Source organism: Acanthochromis polyacanthus, chromosome 2 (assembly GCF_021347895.1).
Source record: "Acanthochromis polyacanthus isolate Apoly-LR-REF ecotype Palm Island chromosome 2, KAUST_Apoly_ChrSc, whole genome shotgun sequence".
NCBI classification, from domain to species: Eukaryota; Metazoa; Chordata; class Actinopteri; family Pomacentridae; genus Acanthochromis; species Acanthochromis polyacanthus.
In genome coordinates this window covers 7,333,557-7,355,662 of record NC_067114.1, presented here as the reverse complement: position 1 = coordinate 7,355,662, position 22,106 = coordinate 7,333,557, and the positions used below count along the sequence as shown (strand labels likewise).

Here is a 22,106-nt window from a genome sequence, read left to right as displayed (position 1 = left end):
GTGTTGCCCCTAGGTCCAGAGAGTAGTAGTTGTCGTAGTACTACTATGAAAGTGTTACTTACACAGTATACAAGTACAGTATTTGCTACTTTCACATTTATTTGCTGATGTCTAGACAGAATTACTCAACCTCAGCATGTATTCACTAACTCAAACCACAATGTGAAACTGAAACACACAATCTAGTTTATTAGCTTTTTCAGCAGAAATAGAGCAAACTGTCAAAACATGGTTGCGTAAAAAACAGAAACCAAAAGAAGATTTCCAGATGACTGAAAGTTTGCGCCTTTCAAAATTCTGGTTGCCTCTTCAATGGCGAGGTCTGGATGTAGTCTGCAGTACGATACTGTGTTCTGTCCCTCAGGCCTGTCACACCCTCCCTGGGAAGTGAAATTTGCCTGAGAATCGTCCACTGTGGTGCACGTCGAAGGGGCTGACCACCCTCCGGACACCCAGCATGTTGCCCCGCACTATCTGCTTGAAGGTCCAGGGGTTCTGGTTGTTCTGCTCCATATCAGCCTGCTTCTTTTTCATGGCTTCTAGGCTCTCTCTGCTCACTACCTGAAAAACAAGAAACAGGTATAGGGCCGTCGAAATGTAACACAAACCAGGGCTCCAGACCAAAATGGTCGCATTTGTGACCTTTGCTTGACAGTGTGTGAGTTTCATTTTCAAGGGGTTGCATTGTGCGAAGTCATGATGATCATTAAGATGTATTGGTGTCACTAACTGGTACAGGCAGCTGTGGCATTAACCACAAGTGGAAAGCGGTACTTTTAGAACTTCTGTGGACTGCGGTATTCACGTGAAATGTAGAAAAAAAATCACTCCGTTTCATTTTGGACAAACCTGAAATTACAGCGCCCTAATTTAACTCTTTTCAAAATAATTTGCGGTCACACACCTGTCTGAGCCTCGTATGTTCCCTAACATGGGAACACTGGTAAATTGTAGTGTCTATCAATAAGAACATGTTCAGCTAGTGAGGTGTTTTGCCGTGACCAGGTGGGAGGTGCTACCAAATGACAAAGATGGTGGCACCCATGCTACCAGTGAAACAGTTAGTTTGGAGCCCTGCGAAGAAATCATGGCTAAAAACAGTTAAAGCAATAACAACTAAACTGATTCAAAAACACTGCAACTACAACATGAATATTTGCTCAGAGGCTTAATTAGAGCTTTATAAGAAGTCATCTCTCATTCAGAGTAAAATAGAATTCTATAAATTTCCTGGGTCTACTTTTTCCTTCAAAATTTGTACATAATCCGCTTTCAGTACATTGGGCACAGAGATAAAAGTAATGCAGTGTAACACAACGGCCCTACAATAGCACTGCATGAAGGTTAAGATGTAAAAAAATAACACTGAATATAGACAGGTTGATGTGCCAACTGAGTGCCATTGTGGGTGAATTCCTGTACCCATGCTACCATACTGTGTACGAAACCAGAAAAATATTTTTTTTTGGCCCAATATGAGAGTATTTCAAAATGTTCTCATACTGGGCAAGTTTGGGTTTTTTTTTTTTGCAAGGAGAGGACAGTCTTGAGCTGACTGCTGTTGCTCCAGGTCAATGCATGCATCGACACAGCACAGGTGGCCAAAGCAGCCAAATGTGGCTTTGAACTGTTGTCTTATGCACCTTAGTCACTCAACCTGCACCATCTGACTTCTGTTTCCCAGACTGAAAGCCCACTTGAATGGTCACCATTTTTGGAGTGATGATAAAGTCGTGCATGTTGTTGAGGAGCATCTGAAGGATCAAGATGTGATCTTCTAACATGATGGGATAGCAAAGCTTCAACGTCCACGAACCACGTACACTGAAGTTAAAGGAGATACGTTGAAAACTAAAGCAAAAAACAATTTTTCTTCTGTTGTGTTTATTTGGTGAGGCCAAGAGCTTTAGCCATGCATGGTATGAATACAGCAAGCCAAAAACACCAGGACATCCTACTACATTCTGTTTCATTTTCTGACCCACCATCTGCACTATTACATCTCATATTGTCACGTTGTCTAGCACAAGCATAAACAAGCCTGATCATCAGGGAGTGCACAGACATGACCGCTCATTTCACACTACAGACAGCGACAGATGTTTGGAATGCAGGCTGCATCTGATATCTCACCTGGGCAGGGAACGGTAGCTTCTTTGCCACTTCAGTCAAGATGTGCTGAACCTCCCCCAGCTCCACCTTTCCTCCCACTTCCACGATTAAACGGCCGTAACGTACTGGTGTCACATAGTGGTTGATGGCTCCTTTGCCGCCGCCCATGCGTTGACCCAGACTTTTACGTGTGATGGGCTTATACGGGCCATTGATGCACCACTGGGCAAACATTGTCCGGGCATCCATCTTGCGGTTGATGGTCAGACGGATCATCTCTATATGACCCCAATGGAGGTAGCCCCCTCCCAAGGCCTGCATAACAGACAGAGATAGAGAAAGAGGGATGCCATATTAAATGTCATGGTCTGACTACACACTTAATTTCTCCAGTCAAAGCCAATGGATCTTGCAACAAGACAGGAAATTATCTTAGTTATAGATAATATTCGAATCACAGGTCTTGTTCAGATACCCTGTAAGGATTGTGAAATACATAACAGAAGGCTGTATATATTTGTAATACAGTGACAGTAGGTTTACTTACACCGATGATAAGACAATCTTCACAGGCTTGAATGTTGCACACAACTGTCAGATATTTCAACTTCAGAAAATTAACGCACTCACCACAATACCGTACTGTCCTGTAGTGAAGGAATCTGCTCCCTTAGTTGGGCCCTGGATATCCCGCAGCTTTTTCGGTTCTCTCCTGGGTCTTTTTAAGTTAGGCACCTTGTTCATAAACTTCAGTTTGGGCTTCGCTGGCAGCACCACATCTTCAGAGGGAAAAAAAAAAAAACAACTATCACAAACCAAGGACACTAAGAAATAAGGGAAACATGAACATTTAAATTCAATAAAGGCAAAGACAAGAACAAACGTAGAGTGCAGTAAAAACATATGTTTGTTGTTTGCAAGCATACAGCTCGTGTCTTACACTGAATAATACACAAATACAAACTTTAGAAATTTACAAAGTCACAAATGATTGAGAAGAAGATGAATAACTACCACTGTAGTCTGGTGGGATTTCATACGTCTGCAGGCCAGCAACGAGGACTTTCAAGTGACAGAGCAAAGGACCTGCATAAAAAAGGCATAAAACAGCAAATTAGACATCTTTTAATAATGTTTTGAAAACCTCTGCCTTAAATAGAACTGTCATGTTACCAATGATATTGATTTGCTTCACATCACATCTAGTGTCAATTTAGAATGTTTTGTTTTATTACAACATATTTTTAAACATAATTTATTGTATGTATGGAATTATTGTAAGATCTTTTTTCCATGTCTTTGAGGATATTGTGAACATTTAACCACTATAATAAAATGCAAGCAAAATTATCAATGTTGAAGACATGTTGTGTAGGCGTTGCTAATAAACTAAACAAAAAAAAAACAAGCGGTGTTATGACATTTCCAAACTTGTGTCTCCACACAGAATAAAGCAGAGTAATAGTTTAATGATGCCCAGCTTTGTCAGGATGTTCATTTGTCTTCAATGAATGTAGCCTTTTTTCTAAACCACTGTTCCTGCATGTCTCTTCATTGAGGCTTTGCCATTTTTGAGCCACAATAAACAGCGTTTTGAAATCACTGGGCTTATGTATTTTTGTAACTTTTAATTAGTAACTATAACTTTCATAATGTCATGTTGAGTGCACGGGCTAATCCTTAGCACTGCTTTTGACATTTTAAAGCTGTATTTATTTTAATTTCATAATGTGTTTTAATGGCAACTAAGCAGCACTGGTTCCAAAAAGTGATCTTCTGCGAAAAACTGATTCTCCCCCAGCTTCTTCTAATCTACTGATGCTTTTATCTGAATCAAACAGGCCTAACGTACAAATACACAACTATTAATTGATCAGTTGTAAGCTTTTAAACTAATTGCCAACTATTCTGATAATTCATAAACAGGTTTGAGTCATTTTTATGGGAAAAAAGTCTTAATTTTCAAAGTCCAGCATATTAAATGTGAATATTTTCCCATTTTCTGAGATTTTACAAACAAAAAATTAATAAATTAAACAAGAATTTAATCAACATTGAAAATAAATGTCAGTTGCAGCCCTTGATGACTGGAAAAAAAGTATAGTGTTGTCTCTGATGTTTAGGCTGTATGTGTTTGGTATGATTAATATCTACGGTAACATTGGAATTAACATGATTATATATTATATATAATATTTTAAAAATCATCCTGTTGCGATTGTCATATATTTTTTCTCTAAACTATGACTCCCGAATGAAAACAAGTCATTTTGATGCTTTAATAACATTTCAGTCACAATGAGTTGATGCGGTCACTTTCTGGCTCGTAGAAAATGACATTACATGAGTTGAACTGGTATCTTGCAGCTATTTTAACTGGTTTAAAATGACTGAAATGGTTCTTGTACAACACAGAGGAGTTAAAAAATTATGCAAACACAAGAGATAACTGCTTTTGTGGAGCGAACTTAACGTAAGCTAGCTTACATTACCTTGTTTATAACCGTTGACTCTGCAGACTCCGGTCAGTCCTCCGACTGCTGCTTTCATGAGGGAAAACATGATGTTAACGTTCAAGTGTCCACTATAAACACCAAACTATCACTTTATGTGGTTCATATACGAGCATTTTAGACTTAAATCACTATGAACTCCACGCTGTCTACAAGGTCGCTGCCATCACTGCAGAGTTTCCTGTCAGAAGAGGAAATGCTGCCAGAGTTTTTCAAAATAAAAGCACAAATTTCTACAAAACATCACACATACTGTATATCACTTATATTTTCTAAATGACTTGAGACAGAAAAAAAAAAATCAGCTGCTTTTCCCTCACTGTCATGAGGAATAAATGAAATCGCCACCTCTTTGCTTTTAAAATTTTACTTTAGTTTAGCTGATACACTGAAAGAGTGGACCTCTGCCCACAAAAAAGTCTACAAAATGTCAAGGACCACACACAAAAATGAAATATTTGTCCTTGGTATAAAGACAGCGCTACTCCAGGTGCAATCTTAGGAGTGTCAGTATCTATCATTTGAGTTGTTCCTCCATCTCAGATTATGTTCATTGATTACTTTTTTTTTTTTTTTTTTTTTTTTTTTACTTAGGACCTGGGGCTGCACAGTGGTGTTAGTGGTTAGCACTTTAGCCTTGCAGCAAGAACATCCCAGGTTAAAATCCCGGGGTGGGCCTGGGATCTTTCTGCATGGAGTTTGCATGTTCTCCCTGTGCATGCGTGGGTTTTCTCCGGGTACTCCGGCTTCCTCCCACAGTCCAAAAATATGCTGAGGTTAATTGATTTTTCTAAATTGCCCGTAGGTGTGAATGTGAGTGTGATTGTTTGTCTGTATGTGTAGCCCTGCAACAGACTGGCGACCTGTCCAGGGTGTCCCCTGCCTTCGCCCGAGTCAGCTGGGATAGGCTCCAGCACCCCCCGCGACCCTAGTGAGGACAAAGTGGTGTATAGAGAATGGATGGATAATTACAAGGTGGTTGTTACTAAATTCAGACGATTATTTTAGTTGACATTTTAGTGATATTCAGTCATTTTTTATATTAATAAGTGACTGTTTCCATACTATATAATTATGGAATTTGTAAAGACATAATCATAATGAACATAAAAACATTATTTTTTTGTTTTACTTTTAATAAAAATGCATGTAAAATATGTCCTATGAACTTCAAAAGTCCCTCAATTATATATTGACCCAATTACAATCGAACCAAAACTTCCTTGTTTGACAGCAGAAGATGAACTTGTCACTTCTTTGACCATTTATAGCTCAAACCACATTAAACTCCTTATCTGGCCACTTTATGAGGTCTAAGGACCAAAAGGTCCAACAACCCAGGAAGCGAGACAAGCTCCAGAGCTCTCAGGTGTCAAAAATGAAATTTATTGGATATTTTATACTTTTTTTAACAAATAAAAAACTGAAAAGTGGGGTGTGCAATATTATTTGGCCCCTTTACTTTCAGTGCAGCAAACTCACTCCAGAAGTTCAGTGAGGATCTCTGAAGGATCCAGTGTTGTCCTAAATGACTGATGATGATAAATAGAATCCACCTGTGTGTAATCAAGTCTCCGTATAAATGCACCTGCTCTGTGATAGTCTCAGGGTTCTGTGTAAAGTGCAGAGAGCATCATGAAGACCAAGGAACACACCAGGCAGGTCTGAGATACTGTTGTGGAGAAGCTTAAAGCCGGATTTGGATACAAAAAGATTTCCCAAGCTTTAAACATCTCAAGGAGCACTGTGCAAGCAATCATATTGAAATGGAAGGAGTATCAGACCACTGCAAATCTACCAAGACCCAGCCGTCCCTCTAAACTTTCACCTCCAACAAGGAGAAGACTGATCAGAGATGCAGCCAAGAGGCCCATGATCACTCTGGATGAACTGCAGAGATCTACAGCTGAGGTGGGAGAGTCTGTCCATAGGACAACAATCAGTCGTACACTGCACAAATCTGGCCTCTATGGAATAGTGGCAAGAAGAAAGCCATTTCTCAAAGATATCCATAAGAAGTCTCGTTTGAAGTTTGCCACAAGCCACCTGGGAGACACACCAGACATGTGGAAGAAGGTGCTCTGATCAGATAAAACCAAAATCGAACTTTTTGGCCACAATGCAAAACGATATGTTTGGCGTAGAAGCAACACAGCTCATCACCCTGAACACACCATCCCCACTGTCAAACATGGTGGTGGCAGCCTCATGGTTTGGGCCTGCTTTTCTTCAGCAGGGACAGGGAAGATGGTTAAAATTGATGGGAAGATGAATGGAGCCAAATACAGGACCATTCTGGAAGAAAACCTGTTGGAGTCTGCAAAAGACCTGAGACTGGGACAGAGATTTATCTTCCAACAGGACAATGATCCAAAACATAAAGCCAAATCTACAATGGAATGGTTCACAAATAAACATATCCAGGTGTTAGAATGGCCAAGTCAAAGTCCAGACCTGAATCCAATGGAGAATCTGTGGGCAGAGCTGAAGACTGCTGTTCACAAACGCTCTCCATCCAACCTCACTGAGCTCGAGCTGTTTTGCAAGGAAGAATGGGCAAGAATTTCAGTCTCTCGATGTGCAAAACTGATAGACATACCCCAAGTGACTTGCAGCTGTAATTGCAGCAAAAGGTGGCGCTACAAAGTATTAATGCAAGGGGGCCGAATAATATTGCACGCCCCACTTTTCAGGTTTTTATTTGTTAAAGTTTAAAATATCCAATAAATTTCGTTCCACTTCACGATTGTGTCCCACTTGTTGTTGATTCTTGACAAAAAATTAAAATTTTATATCTTTATGTTTGAAACCTGAAATGTGGCAAAGGTTGAAAAGTTCAAGGGGGCCGAATACTTTCACAAGGCACTGTATAAAACACACTGAACTGCAATTGTGTAACCACACAAGCTGCTGACACTGCTGTTTGTCAGTGTGAGGTCCTGACTTCAAATCTAACACAACTCTGAGAAGCTTAATGGGCAGCTGAAACAACTCAAAACAAAACCATTGTGAAGCAACTGAAGGATGTCTTCAGTGATTAAATTTGCTTTTTTTGATTTAAAAACTTGGTTAGTGCCTAATATAACACTGCCTATTTTAAATAAGGGTATTTACCAACATGTGAGGGTGTTGTGGGATTTTAAAAACTGAACAAATGACAACTGAAAATACAATGATTAAATTAGATTTAAGTACAAGAAAGAATAATTCTATGTGAACCTGTAAAATTACAACCCATAAAATAGTTCATTAATAAAATGCATCAACTGGAAGAAATTCACCCTGATCTGGTCAAACACCCTCACATTTGACTGAATTCAAACATAATGGGGGCAGAAATGTTCAGATTGATCTTTCAAAAAAAGAATGGGTTGTGGTTTTCCAGCATTGTTTAGACTGTTAAGGTCTTGATTCTTTGCTTATGTTTGTTCTTCTAATATACATTATTCACGTCAAACTCTGAAGACAGTTTGAGGACTTTTTCTGGAAGACCTTTAAAGATACCAACTTGATCCAGAAGCGATTTTTGAAGTAAGTTGTGGACAAAGCTGCCAGATCATCACTGGCCCCTACTGGCAGATTGAGACACTACCAGAGGACTGAAATGCAGGCAGTGAGCAACTGATATGTTTCCTGTCCTGAATAAAATGCTATAAAAACGTACATACTAGCGTTACTGCCCTCTGCATTATGGCAGTCTGTTATGTTAGTGGACATCATACGGTGAGTGACAACATGTGGACATGTTCAAGAAAAGGACAGCTGTTCAGCTCCATTAGTGATCAATACCTCTTCGGTGTTCATTGTTACATTTGTCTGTTTTCCTCCCTTCTTTCTTCTCTTGCTTTGTCTTTGTCATATATTCAAACACTGACAGACACACAGGACTCTGTCCTCTCTGACCAAACCAGATAAACTTTTAGATCTTGTGTTGACACAGTTAAATGTAAAATTTAACCATAAAACAGTGCCCATAGTGGAAGGCAGGGACCAGTCAGACTGAACAGTTATGCAACACGCTGTCTTGTGTAAGAGATGTTTGGACTATACATTGGAACCTTCACAGAAATGTCTATATGTACCAATATTGCAGCAGTACCATCAGGCTCTTACGACATTTACCCTTTAAAAGGAAGCTGCCACTGACAGGATGCTCCTCCTGATGTTTTATGGGGACTTAGGTGATGCAGCAATCCATCTCTTACACCATGTTGCTGTTGTTCCAGCTGTTTTGGCTTCTGTTATACATGGCAAGCCTCAGAGGTGTGGAGGCTCAGTTTCCACGTCCCTGCACGACACCTGAGGCTCTCCAAACTCGAACGTGTTGCCCCCTCTAGAATGGATCTCCTTCTGGGTTTAGCTCAGGTTGAGGAGTCTGTGCACCACATCCGGCAAGAGTTCTCCCAAAACCAGTGGACTACTGGGTTGACTGGCCTCGTGTCTTTTATGATTCAGTGTGTACCTGCTGGGGAAACTACGATGGATACGACTGTAATCAGTGTCTCCCTGGCTGGACAGGCCAGTGTCTACAGAGGCACCATGTGGAGAGGAAAGAGATAACAGATCTGAGTGATTCTGAGAAGGAGACCTTTTTTTGAAGCCTGCACCAGGCAAAACAGAGCCCCAGCGGCCGCTATATGATCCTTACGAGCAATGACACAACCGTGGAGGGGAACTATGTATTTCACAACACAAATGTCTATGATCTGTACGTATGGATGCACTACTACTCAGCTAAGAGCTCCGCCGGCTCTGAAAATAATGCTGCACATAGGGCCCCTGCCTTTATCTTCTGGCACCGAGTGTTTCTACTCTTTATTGAGGGAGAGATGAGGGAGCTCACTGGGAACCAGGATTTCTACATCCCATATTGGGACTGGACCAGAACCAACCACTGCAACATCTGCACCAATGAGTACTTTGGCGGAGTTGGGCAAGATGGACTCATAGACAGCACTTCCCTCTTCTCAAAATGGAAAGTAAGATGTCCTTCTCAGTCTTTGCCAGATGCTTCAACTTCCTCTTCTTCTTACTCATGTCTTTCTCTTACTTTTCTCCACAGACCATATGTCCATATCAGGAGAGTCTCAGTATAATCTGCATTCACTCTGACGCCGATGGTCCTACACACCTGATCCACAACCCCGAAAAGAATCCAGTGTATAAAACACTCCCAGTCGCTGCCAATGCTGAAGACACAATGGCAACAGCACTTTTTGATACTCCTCCATTTGACAAGACATCTTGGAACAGCTTCAGGAACAAACTGGAGGGTAGATTTAATTGCCTGATACACTAATTAGATCTTTTAATTTAAATTTAATTTGCCACTTGCAAAAGTAAAATATTGAAATCATGAGCAAAAACAGGGCAAGTAAATTGTAAATATACTACAAATATATTTCTCTGTGCTTTCAGGTTTTGAGTTTCCCAGTGATTCCAGGGACCTGAATGCATCAATGCATAACCTGGTCCACAGATACTTGAATGGCACAATGTTCCTACTGCAGCCAATGATCCCATATTCACGCTGCATCACACCTTCATTGACAAGTCGGTTTTAAGTTTTACCTCATAAAACGCATATTAAAGGAAAGATTCACTTTTTATTGGGAGTTTTTTAACAATTAGGAGTTTCTAGTGTAAAAATACCTAGGCTTTTATTTGGCTTCTACAGTTAAGAGTGTATATCTTTCGAAGATACAGTGTCTTGGTATTAAGTTTCCTATAGCTTCCTCTGCAGCAGAGGAATAGCAACACAAAGCAAGAATTTGGGAATAATACAGGTGCGCCTTTGGAATGCAGGCTGCTATTGCCTTGTTAGCTGCAGAATGTATTTTTACACAAAAATTATGACCCTGGATTGTTTTTTTTTCTATTGAAATCACTTTAGTAATCTCTTCTCATCCAGTGTTGTCGTGTATTTGAGTTCACTTCTGTCCTCTGCGTTGTGTAAACGGTCATCAGGCTCCTCGAGACGTGGCTGCAGGACCATGGAGAAGCGACCTACCACGACACTGACCACGTCCATCCTGCCCAGAGAGCTCAGGCCTACATGGCTCCCTTCTTCCCTCTACGCACCAACAACTACTACTGGGGCAGAGACACTCAGAGTCTGGGCTACAACTACAAGGAACACAGTCTGTCTCACTCTGCAGCTAGGAACAGTGGAAGAAGAGGGGCTGCAGGTAGACATGACTGTAAAAACATTTTAAACAAGTGATAACTTGTGCCGGCTTTTACCATGGTGATAAATATGAGCACTGTATCTCCCCTTATTAGGGCCTGTAGCAAACTCTACAGCTCGTGGGGTCCAGTGGCAGTGGCTTGTTCTGGGTGTCCTCAGTGTTGTGTTGGTCTGTGGTAGTGTTGCAGCTGCTTTTAAATGCAAAGGTAAGAATTCTTATTAATTATGAGGAAAAACATTTATAGTAATTTGAAAAACATAATAGGTAAAGTCATAATGTAAAGGTAAATATTTGCATAACCGCATTATCTCTACTTAGGCAAAATACTGCAAGCACAGAAAACAAAGGCAGAGGAGAAACAGCCAGAGGTGAGCCATTATTTTTTAATGTTATGCCTATTTTTTATTTCTAATAAGAGATGTGAGGCTTAACCAAACTACAAAACTAACTACATTATACAGTATTACCTCTAACTGCCTCCCATGTCTTTGTCTTTAAATACAGTTTGACTTCAGGTCCAACGCTCTGTATGCAGTCTGGACTAAAGACAGGAATGGGCACAATGACGAAATTATCAGTTGATATTGTTTTTGGTGCAGCCCATTCACAAGATGCAGCACCCAGGTTTTCATCAGAGGAGAGCAGCAGCAGTGTGGATGGACATGTGGAAATACACCTTTAGATGCAGAATAAATGAGCTACAGAATGTATTCATCCAAGGGTTCTGGTTGTTGTGTTATAATCTAAAACTGAACTAAGGCTTATCATATCTTTTGTCAGAACGTCAAACTAAAACTGCCACACCACCAGCGTAAAACATTGCTGTAATAAATCTTAACATGATGAAGAATATAATGTAGAGTATTTGTTAAGCAATTTAGATGTGTTGATTCAACTTTGTGATCACTTTGGTGCTTGTGGTGCCATTAAATTATATTTTGTTCTACCAAGAGGTGTTTCTAATTTTTGGTGGCCTAAAAAGAAAATGAGGGGGGGGGAAATCATGGTTCAAAGTTTATTGTAACAGCAGGGCATGCACATTGGATCAATAATTTACATTTCTCTGCTGACCTACAGCTGTTTTCCATGGGAAACATCAAACTGGCATTATACATTTTCACAAGAAAAAGATTGTTTAACAAAAGCGTCACGTTTATCAAACATATGACAGAGATGATGAGAAAGGCCGAGAGAACAGCAGAACTGTAGAAAAATCGAAATGTTTTTCATTGATGAAAATGTCCCGTTGTTATTAAATTTGACAACGGAGTCTTTAACAACTTTATTATATGATGTGCATTTGTTGTAAGTTAACACAGATCAAATCAAATGCTGCGAGACGTAGTTTAATACTGGTAAACAGTCCCCTGTAGCGTCTTCTTGTAATCAAACAAGGAGCCACCTGGTTGTTTATAGCCTGTGTAAACAGACCGTAGAAACTGTGCACATCCCTGAGGTCTAACTGAATGCACTTCCTTCTTCACAACACATTTATAAAACTGCTTTTTGTCCAAAGTTTGTAATTTCTATTATTCACTTCCATGTTTACTAGCTTTCTGTCTCATTGTGCCTTCATATTAAGGTTTTTGTCATTTTACCTGTCAATTAGTAGGATAACCACTGATTCGAATGTCACCTGCCTGCAAAACGGGGCCCATACATACAAAACACTGCACTATAATATAAGCAATAGTAGTCAAAAACACACAAGGGACCTCTAACAGCAGGACGAACAGTAATGAGAAATGTGTTGTTCGTAGTTTTCTCTGTGTATGAAAAAGAACATTTCTGCTAAAGTCTCTAAATCTGAGACACTTCAGTCATCATATCAAGCCTTCTTCAAACAATTTAAGCAATTTCGTTAAGTAACTAGGAATGGCCAAGGCGAATCATTTTGATAGTAAGGCCACGTAATGAATGTTATGATTCTAAATGCCATGGTAGAGGAGGTCATATTTTGGAATATTTTGAGGATCTATTGGACTCTGGACAATCATTTTCCCTCGCATGGCTCCTCTGTAAATCACCTCAATGAGATCCATGAAATCTTGCTTTGTCTTGAAGCTGCCAATAAACTTGGTGTGGTCTGGGGAGCTGGAAGACAAATAATTAGCCAGAATTTAGCTACAAGTGGTGAAATGTAACATACATGATTCAAGTAATGCACTAAAGTACAAGTTTGTGACACTTTTTACTTTACTGTACTTTAGTATTTTCTTTTTGTGCCATTTTCTACTTCAACTCCAGTACATCTCAGAAGGAAATGTTGCACTTTTTACTTCACTGCATTTGTCCAAAAGTTTTAATTACTTAGAAATTAGGACATTTGCACACAAATGATATTAAGAACTTTTAAGAATTTTACAGACTAAATAACTGATCTGTTAATGAAAAAACAGCGTATTAATCAATACTGAAAATAATTAATAGTTTCATTTAGACACAAAAATGTTCTAAATGTGCTCTTCTTCAACCTACTACAACATTAACACCCTACTTTTACATTTATACATACACCACCTGTCAAAAGTTTTAGGACACTTTCTCATTCAAATAAACTAGAACCTGTCCTAAAACATTTGACAGGGGGTGTATGTTATAGTAACAAAATGACATAATATATCGTAGTATACAGTAAATAAGAGTCACATATTTTTTTCTGCATTAAGTTGTTTTAGTACTTTAAGTATTATTTGTGATAATATTTATGAAGCATACTTTTACTTTTATTTGCAACAAAATATTTTTACAGTGTGATATTAGTACTTATACTTAAGTAACTGCTGTGAATACTTCCTCCATCACAATATATTACAGAGTGTATAGAAAGTATATCTGCAGTAACATAGATTTTGTCTCTGTGTGTTGTATGTAGCTTCAGTGATTAAATTGAATATTACGTGGACTTTTCAACAGACCAAACAATTATCAGAATATAAGTGTACAAAAATAGTTATTTCCAACCCTTTCAAGTATTTTGACATTACTAGTCATTCGTTCACTCACCCATAATCCACTTTCATGTGCTGCCCGTTGAAAAAGAAAACAGTGGAGGGGATGTAGCTGATGTCAAAGTATCTTGTGTAGATGGGAGCTTTATCCACATCAACGATATAGATGGACGCCATGTTACTCAAGTCGTGAGCAGTTTTTGACAGCTACAAGAAACAGAAATTACACATTCGCATCAGCAGAGAAGTGCCCTTTTTTTACTGAGTAGCTGTTAGCTTGTTAGCATTAGCGTTAACATGCCGGACTTACAATCTCATCAAGCTGCAGACAAACTGAGTCTTCGTCTCTGCCGAACCTCAGAACTACCACTTTTTCTGCTACGCCTTTGATAACTTCATCTATGTCTTTTTGCAAGTTAATTTGGGCAAAAACAAACTCATTTTCGAGGCTTGCAACTGAGTTTGTCTTATTTCACTACTAGGAGGAAATTGTCATTATTGCTGTACGACACCGTAAAAACTCCGCCTGAAACATAGACCACATAAATTAACGTAAAAGAAAATGCTGTAAACATAATTTATATTGATACTTTAAAGATAAAAGATAAAGCACATTTGACATTTTACTGGTTGAAATGTACTGTTATTTTCAGCTTGCTAAACATTTAACACCAGACAGTTAGAAAATTGATGCTTTCACTACGGCGCATTATAGTGTGACACTGTGTAACAACGTGACCTTCCCCCGAATGTTTAATAAACGTGCGTATTGACACATGTGAACACAGTCTGGGGAGTATTATGGCCATTTAGCAGCATGCTGATGTTGACTGTGGTACTTTTATGACGCCAGAAAACTTGAAGAAGCGCGGTGGTAACGTCTTTTGTTCCGTTTCTGCAAAACATACCGACAGTCTGTGTTTCCTAGTTGTGTTACTTTGGACGGAACCTCATTTTAAAGTAAGCTATGGCAATGTTACGGTTCTTCACTAGCCAAGGCTGTAATGTGCTCTGGAAATGCAGTCACTTTGTGGGACCCAGTGTTGCCAAGAGGCCAGTGAGCAGCTTTCTCAGACATCACAGACTAACCATCCCTGCTCGCCACTTCAGTGCAGGAAGTCCTGTGTGGAAAGATGCTTTCCAGACTAAAACGGACAAATCCGAGGAAGTAGAGACATTAGATCTGGACCAATGGAAGTCTGTCATGAGATCTCAAGCTGCGCTGGAGGAGAAACAAGTCACTGGTGAAGTGGAAACTAGCGGTGATGGTGACAACCTGGCAGAACCAGAAGGTGATTTAAAGGATGTTTCTTCACTGGAGGCAACCAGAGAGCTGGTCAACATGTGGAGACAAGCTGGGAAGTTGGTACCCCAAGAGATGACGGATGAAGAGGTTGAGACACTGGCTAAGCTCACCACCAAGTCCTCCAGGAAGAAGCACCTGAAGTACCTGGCTCTCAAGGAAGGTTACAAACTGGCCCGTAAGGAGAAGCAGCAGCAGAAGAAGGCTGAAAGGGAAGTCTCATTGCAGGAGAAGAAAGAAGACGACGAGGACGATGAGGGAGGACCCAAATTCAAAAACACACTCATCCTTCCGTTCTGGAACCGCTCTCTGGACAACCTGCTGGCCTGGAGGAGCGCACAGGCCATGGTGTTTGGTCAGCCGCTGGTGTTCGACATGAGCTATCAGTCCGACATGTCCAGGCGGGAGCTGGGGAACACGGTGTCCCAGCTGATGGAGGTGGAAGGCTGGAACCGGCGTGCCACTGAGCCTTTCCACCTCCACTTTTGCAACCTGCAGCCAGGTGGGCTCTACGAGCAGGAGCTGCTGAAACGATACGGTGCAGAGACCTGGGATCGCCTGCTCATCACCAGCACCGACCGCCAGCATGTGGATGTGTTCCCCCATGAACAGCTTGTGTACCTGACAGCAGACTCCCCCAATGTTCTCCGCACCTTTGACCACTCCAAGGTCTACATCATCGGAGCTCTGGTGGACCGGTCCATCCAGTCAGGCGTGTCGTTGGCCAATGCCAAGCGCCTGAAGCTGGCCACAGCCCGCTTGCCACTGGATGAGTTCCTCCACTGGGAGATGGGAGCCAAAAATCTGACTCTCGACCAGATGATCCGCATCCTGCTGACGCTCAAGGAGACGGGGAAATGGGAGGAGGCACTGACTTTTGTGCCTAAGAGGAAGCATGATGGCTTCCACCAAAAGAAGACAGAAATCACCAATAACAGAGCAAGAAGTGACACAAATCAAGGACAAAGACATGGGGCCAACATGTCTATGAGTTCTGAAGAAAAAAACAGTGCAAGGACATTTATAAGCCAGGGTATTTACAAACCCCATAAAGAGTCTGGGTTCTCTGGTGGGGACAGAATGTCTGGACCGGCTGGTGTCAGAGAAAAGAAACAAGCGACATCCAAAATACGGACATCATTTAAGAGTAACATGGAAACAAGAAAAAGTACAGGCAAAAACAAAATGTGGTGGAAGAATGAGTGAATGTAACAGAAACTGCAACTTTGGTTTATAAGGAATTATGTTGTGTCTGAGGAAATGTCAAAAAATGATACAAATGGTGAATAAAATGTTGTAATATGCACTGTGTAATATGTGGTTTCCAATGACAAGACTTTTTAAAAAGGTAGAAACTACTTTGGTCTTTATTTTATTCTGACATCAAACACATTCTGTATAAATACTTTTGTGGTGTACTTTTACTGTTAATGACACCATTGAAATTTCTGCACAGAGCAAATCTTTTCAGATAGTTCCTGAAATAAACCAAAAGAAAATCACATAAAGGCAATATATTACTACACTATTACTCATAATAGTGGATTCAGAGGCAAAAAAGTATAACATAGTCCTTAATGTTTTTTTAAATAATGAAATGAACAAAAAATATCACCCAAATGAATACTCAGTAAAAACAAATCAATACCACCGTACAGCAATAATCTGTTGTACCATCAATTCACCTTTAAAATACTGAATGTATATTATGGTGCATTTACAGCATGTACTATACAAAATATATTCAAACATATTCATAAAATGATAGCACCATGATACAGAGGAACTGGGGCAACTCCTGACTTAATTTTGAGTACAGTCACAGTGCAAGTAGTGCATTATCTTTTGTTAAACTCACTGGAGGCTGTTTAGCTTCTCATACTTTACATCATTACAGCCTGTTTGCTCAGTAAATTCTGAATATCAGCGTGTGCAAATAGAACTAGATACACACTAGCTAACGTTCAAGTTTGAGCAAGCAGACGCCCTAAAAGTGTCTATTCACCCTGTAACACTGACTCACCCTGATATCACATCCCGGTGCTAAACTTTTCATGGTTCAAACCAGGCTGAAATGGCTCTGAAATGTTTTCTGTTTTCATCTTTATCTCATTATGATTCTTGAAGATCAACTCCATTTTATCGTGTAACTGTTTTCAAGTCATAATACAGTCAAACAAACAGCAGGTTGACAAACGTGAGCAGCCAACTTTTGCCGTTCACTAAAAAAAGTCACTGAACACAGAGCATCAGCATCACCCAGAGTAACACCGAGTCATTTAAAATAAGCCTCAATGCTGCATTTGTGTCGAACGAGGATGTTTTTGCCTCTCTTTAACTACTACAGCACCAGGATGTCTCCAGTACAGCGCTCGCAGCAGTTAAAGGTAATGTTCTCATAGCGGGTGTAAGGGTGGAACCTTCCGATGCTCTTCTTGCTGTTGAGGAAGTTTGAAGCTGCGGCGTCGCTGAGTGGAGATTCTGCCTTGTTGTCAGAGCAGGATATTGGATCTAAAATCTTCAACACCTGAGAAAGAAAGCAGGTAATATTTGTGAATCTCTGGATTGTCTCACAAGTATCAAAAACTATACTAACTTTGAGATGAATCTTCAAAGGTTGCTAAGATTTGTACAGTGATATATCTGGTACCTTCTCAGCCATCTTCTCGGCCGGTGTGCTGCAAAGCTGCTCAGCTGTCGCGCTGCCGCTCTTCACCACACTGCTGCTGCCGCTGCTGTTGCCCAGCAGGTGGGAGTTGATGGCGTCTGCTAGCTTGTGATTGGCTGCTGCCAGCTCTCCTGTGCTGAGAGGCTGTGCGCTGGGGTAATACGTCTGCTGTCTGCCCCACTGCAGAGACACCAGGAGCTGCTCCAGAGACCTGAGGACACAACAACGTGCAACATCAACACTGAGCCTCATCATCATGACAACATGGGGGATAGAGAGGTTAACAAACTCTTGAACAACCTTTACATTTGTCCTTTCAGTTGTACCATATAGGCACCACTAGCTCACATATTAGCATTCTGAAATGGACCACTGAAGCAGATTTGTCATTGGTCTTTTATTCATGTTTTAGCATCAGTGTCATAATTGTGAACCTTCAACCTTGTGTGTTCATTTTACTAAGGTTGGTTATTCTATCATCTGAACTTGGAAATTTTAAAGTTGTGAGCCATTATTGTTAAGGAATTCTGCGATGTGGAGAGACGAAGAGGAGACATACTCAGAGACACTCTGGAGACTCAGATGGCTGATGTTGAGAATAAGACATCAGGAGAAGTGATACGAGCAACACAGTGATGTGAGCACTGGCAGCATCAATTCTGAGGATTTTCTTCAACCTGGGGTATATACTGACTTGGGAGGAATGCCATATTTAGATTACGGTCCAATATGGAGACAACTCGTCTAGTCTGTAACATTAGACTAAACAATATCAAATCTTAACCAAGTCATGTTTTTCTTACAGCAGTTGTCTCTCTCTCATTTATCTTCTGTTGCAGCATCTGCCTTTCTCAGGGTCATATTAGGGACAAAGAGGGCCTGAATGTGCTCCCAGCATCAGTTTGGGAGAAGCAAATAGGAACAGGGTTCAATCTGAGGGGATCTATAGGTTCTACAACTTGATTTAAGGTGACTGGTGACTGTAGTTGGCAGATGCAACCTGCATCATATTCTGGGATGTCCTCAGCAGGGGAAAGAGTAATTTTTCCTTCACAATTATGAGTCAACCATTATGTTACCTGTGGGTGAGCATCATGTCCCTGGAGAACTCTTCTCTTTCTAACAGCAGGTCTTGAATCGCTCCTTGTGCCTCTCTGGTCTGTCGCTGCAGAGCTGCTCTGGCATTTGTCAGTTCCTCTGCCATGACTCTGAAGACACATAATTGACATAAGAGATTATTCAGTGTAATAAAGGTAATCATAGCAGAAGCATGTTTTGATTTTACTGGTTTTCCTCCCACTAATCTTAAATGTCCTTGATAAATGCTTCTTTCAAAAACTAGATGAGCTGACAGCAACTGGTGCAGAAACAAAACCTCCCATCGCCTTCCATCTTCCATTGCAATTTCTATCCATTTCCATTTAGGACTAAATTACTTTGTGCATCCCATACCTGCTGGCCAGGAACTTGCTCCTCCAAACATCGCACTGGATGCTCATTCGCTCCAGCTGTTCTGCGGTGTGTGCCAGACTTCGGCCCAGAGCCTCGTTCTCCAAAATCAGCTGGTTTTTCTCTCGTGCCAGGCGCTCAAAGTGATACTGAAGGTCATCGCCCACTGACGCCACTAACAGTTTCTTTAGCTCACGGTTCACCTGACAGAAAGAATTACTGCAAGTCAATGAAAGCTTCATTCACCGCTGAAAACATGGATAACAAACTGAAACTGTTTTATTTTTACATTTTAAAACACTTCATCTCTAAAAAGATTGTTTAAAAAAATACTTCTTTCAAATCAAATAAGTGACACTTTGCCTTCTCCATCTGGGCCCCTTGGCTTTGGAACAACATGCCTGAGGAGAAAAGGCTTGCTGAATCACTAAATTATTTTAAATCACTTCTGAAAATCCACTTTATAGACTTGTGTTCCAGTAAAGTCCTCTTTTATCACTATGTTCTACCTGTCAAAGCACTTTGTGAATGTTCTTCTGTTATTATAATAATTATTATTTTTGTTGTCTTGTGTTTATTGTATTTTCTTCAGACAGAATAAATGAAGAAATTTTATATAAAACATGAAAATCCATTTATAACGTTACAAATAACTACTCTTGCCTTTTCTTTACACTTTAAAGAAACAGCAACAGCTGTCTGTGCAAAGCTTAGCATGTCGAACATTTAAACAATACGAGTCTGTTACCTCTGTCTGCACACGGAGCTGATTGCAGAGGCCTTCCTTGTCCTGCAGCAGCCTGCGTTCAGAGTTCTGAAGCTTCTCCAGCTGTCCTCTCCAGTCCTCCACCAGAGGCAGAGGAGGAGAGCCCTGCTCCTCAGTATGTTGTCCGGCCTCTCCTTTGGCCTCAGTGGGTCCTGTGCGGCTGCTCCGGCTAATCGCGGCGCGTGGGACGACGATCCTCACAGCCTCCACCTCTGTACAGGCCTCTCGACTAACCTTGCCCAGGTGGAGCACCCCAAGAGGCTGGGGGCAGGAGGAGGTGCTGAATGGATAGATTTGGGGCTGTGCTTTGGGCTAGCTATCTTCAGGAGGGGAACTTCAGATGGACCCGGTGGCGGGGAGTCTGTGTTAATCTCCAGGGTGGCTGCTGGTTTTTCTGTTTCCATGCCATCGCCAGCACCTCTGACAGGTACACTGGCAGAATCTGGAAGACAGAAATGAAGCAGTTTTGACCCTTTGCACCTAAATGTATCCTGAGTATTCCAATCCCCAATGTGCTTCCCGAAATGCAAGTGTAATGAATATAACACTGGTGATGCAATGGGACAAAGATGTACAAGTTTGAGTAGATGGATGTGTCATGAATGGTTTAGTAATGCTGATGTGTCTTGGATGAGCATTTAGCTACCTTGCCTTGTACTGCAATACAAGACTTTAAAGTTTAAAACAACGTATACTAATAAATGTCAAGCAAAAGCCAAGGTATGATCCACACAGTTCCTTTCCAGCAGCATTTGCAACTGATTAGATTCAAAATCTTATTAAACATTTCTTTGATCAGATGGTGCCCGAGTTAACAAAAAAAATCCAGCTTTTTGATGTTTTGTATTTAGGCAATTTCTTGTACAGCTGTCAAATAGTTTCCCCATCAATTGATCAGTTTGTTGTTTTGTCCAGAAAATGGCAAAAAAAATGTTTAAAATGTTTCCCAAAGCCCAAGACGACATCCTTAAATGTCTAATTTTGTCTACAACCCAAAGGTAATCAGTTTGCTGTCATGGAGAAGTAAAGCAACAACAAAATAACATTATTTAAGAAGCTGAAATCTGAGGATTGTCAGGATAGTTGACAACAATTTGTTTAATCAATCCATCATTGCAGCTCTAGTGTAGACAACATAAAACTGTGGAGAAGTTTGGGTTATTTTATTAAGAAGATTGATTAGATATCTAGGTGTGAGATGTGAAACTCTGGTTTTGACAACAGGTGTAAAAGACATCTAAATTAAAGGAAGACAATGAATAACAATAGATTACTGTATGTCTTGAATAAATGGAGTCTCTGACCACTCAGACAAGAGCTTTGTAGCTTTATGACACCAATACAACTGAGTTAATTGTAAATAGTAGAGATTAAACAATAAATACTTACTTCTTACAGTAGCAGTCATGGTGGAGGTGGTGTCAGATGAGAAGGAAGTCTGTAGTTTAGGGAAAACCCTGTTGACTCTTCGCCCTGTGAAATTTACCAGTTGAAAAAAAAGTGTTTTGTTTTTAATCTTCGTAATATTTGTTGTTTGTGGCAGAAATAAAGGAAGGCCGCCAGTCAAAGACCAGGTTTAACAGCTGAGGTATCGATAACGTTGCGCGATAACGGCAGGTAGCTGATAAGCTAACTTGCTAACGTTAGCTGTTTCTGTGAATAGCGTTGACGGTAAGGAGCAGTTAACGGAATATTTAACAACCCAAGTTATAGTAAATATCAGGGTGAGGCAACAAAAGACATTCCTCAGTATAAGAGGGCCAAATTCGACGACTCAGACTAATTATTAGATGACATACCGGGTAAGAATGCAGCCACCCTCTTCGCTGTAAGCTGCAGGCTGTTTGTTTTGTCACCGGACACAGTTGGCTCTCATGATAGAGAGCATCTATAAATGCCCTGAGATTTGCTTGTCAGGCAAAACTTCTTGTGACAATACCGCTGCTCTCTTGCAAATGTACCAGCTGAAGGCAATATACCTTTAGTAAATCAAATTTAAAACTTTTTTTTTAACTTTATTCGTGAGAATTTGTGATACTGTTCATAAAATATGAATTTTGTCTCAGCAATACTGTTATACATGATAGCCTGGAAGACCCTACCCGGGAAAATAACACCCGAAATCGCATACAATCCCGGCTCCATCACGCCATTCA

General features: G+C 40.5%; 4 protein-coding genes across 4 annotated transcripts; 1 reads left to right on the top strand and 3 right to left on the bottom strand.

Annotated features, from left to right (window-relative positions):
• Positions 1-163: 163 nt before the first annotated feature.
• On the bottom strand, positions 164-4,832 carry mrpl16 (mitochondrial ribosomal protein L16). The gene is made up of 5 exons (XM_022191550.2): positions 4,605-4,832; positions 3,127-3,198; positions 2,743-2,891; positions 2,134-2,427; positions 164-561 (listed from the first exon to the last, which is right to left on the bottom strand). The coding sequence occupies exons 1-5, from the start codon at positions 4,672-4,674 to the stop codon at positions 370-372; spliced, it is 777 nt and encodes a 258-aa protein (XP_022047242.1). The 5' UTR covers positions 4,675-4,832; the 3' UTR covers positions 164-369.
• A 6,982-nt stretch (positions 4,833-11,814) lies between these two features.
• txnl4b (thioredoxin-like 4B) lies at positions 11,815-14,270 on the bottom strand. The gene is made up of 3 exons (XM_022191514.2): positions 14,075-14,270; positions 13,820-13,971; positions 11,815-12,907 (listed from the first exon to the last, which is right to left on the bottom strand). Exons 2-3 carry the CDS (start codon positions 13,939-13,941, stop codon positions 12,742-12,744), a joined length of 288 nt encoding a protein of 95 aa, XP_022047206.2. The 5' UTR covers positions 13,942-13,971; positions 14,075-14,270; the 3' UTR covers positions 11,815-12,741.
• A 210-nt stretch (positions 14,271-14,480) lies between these two features.
• trmt10c (tRNA methyltransferase 10C, mitochondrial RNase P subunit) lies at positions 14,481-16,371 on the top strand. Its single transcript, XM_022191548.2, has one exon. The coding sequence runs from the start codon at positions 14,732-14,734 to the stop codon at positions 16,271-16,273; it is 1,542 nt and encodes a 513-aa protein (XP_022047240.2). The 5' UTR covers positions 14,481-14,731; the 3' UTR covers positions 16,274-16,371.
• A 45-nt stretch (positions 16,372-16,416) lies between these two features.
• On the bottom strand, positions 16,417-21,866 carry blzf1 (basic leucine zipper nuclear factor 1). Its single transcript, XM_022191549.2, is given in 8 exon segments — positions 16,417-17,594; positions 17,718-17,946; positions 18,815-18,943; positions 19,188-19,387; positions 19,933-20,222; positions 20,225-20,392; positions 21,340-21,423; positions 21,750-21,866. Coding segments are annotated over 7 exon segments (1,221 nt in total). The 5' UTR covers positions 21,359-21,423; positions 21,750-21,866; the 3' UTR covers positions 16,417-17,408.
• Between the last annotated feature and the right edge of the window lie 240 nt (positions 21,867-22,106).

Excerpts from the sequence above, each read along its gene's own strand:
- mrpl16 (XM_022191550.2), bottom strand. The coding sequence starts at position 4,674 with ATGTTTTCCCTCATGAAAGCAGCAGTCGGAGGACTGACCGGAGTCTGC. Across the intron at positions 3,199-4,604 it reads AGTCAACGGTTATAAACAAG|GTCCTTTGCTCTGTCACTTG; the intron begins GTAATGTAAGCT and ends TTTTTTATGCAG. Across the intron at positions 2,892-3,126 it reads AATCCCACCAGACTACAGTG|ATGTGGTGCTGCCAGCGAAG; the intron begins GTAGTTATTCAT and ends TTCCCTCTGAAG.
- txnl4b (XM_022191514.2), bottom strand. The coding sequence starts at position 13,941 with ATGGCGTCCATCTATATCGTTGATGTGGATAAAGCTCCCATCTACACA. Across the intron at positions 12,908-13,819 it reads CACATGAAAGTGGATTATGG|CTCCCCAGACCACACCAAGT; the intron begins GTGAGTGAACGA and ends TTTGTCTTCCAG.
- trmt10c (XM_022191548.2), top strand. The coding sequence starts at position 14,732 with ATGGCAATGTTACGGTTCTTCACTAGCCAAGGCTGTAATGTGCTCTGG.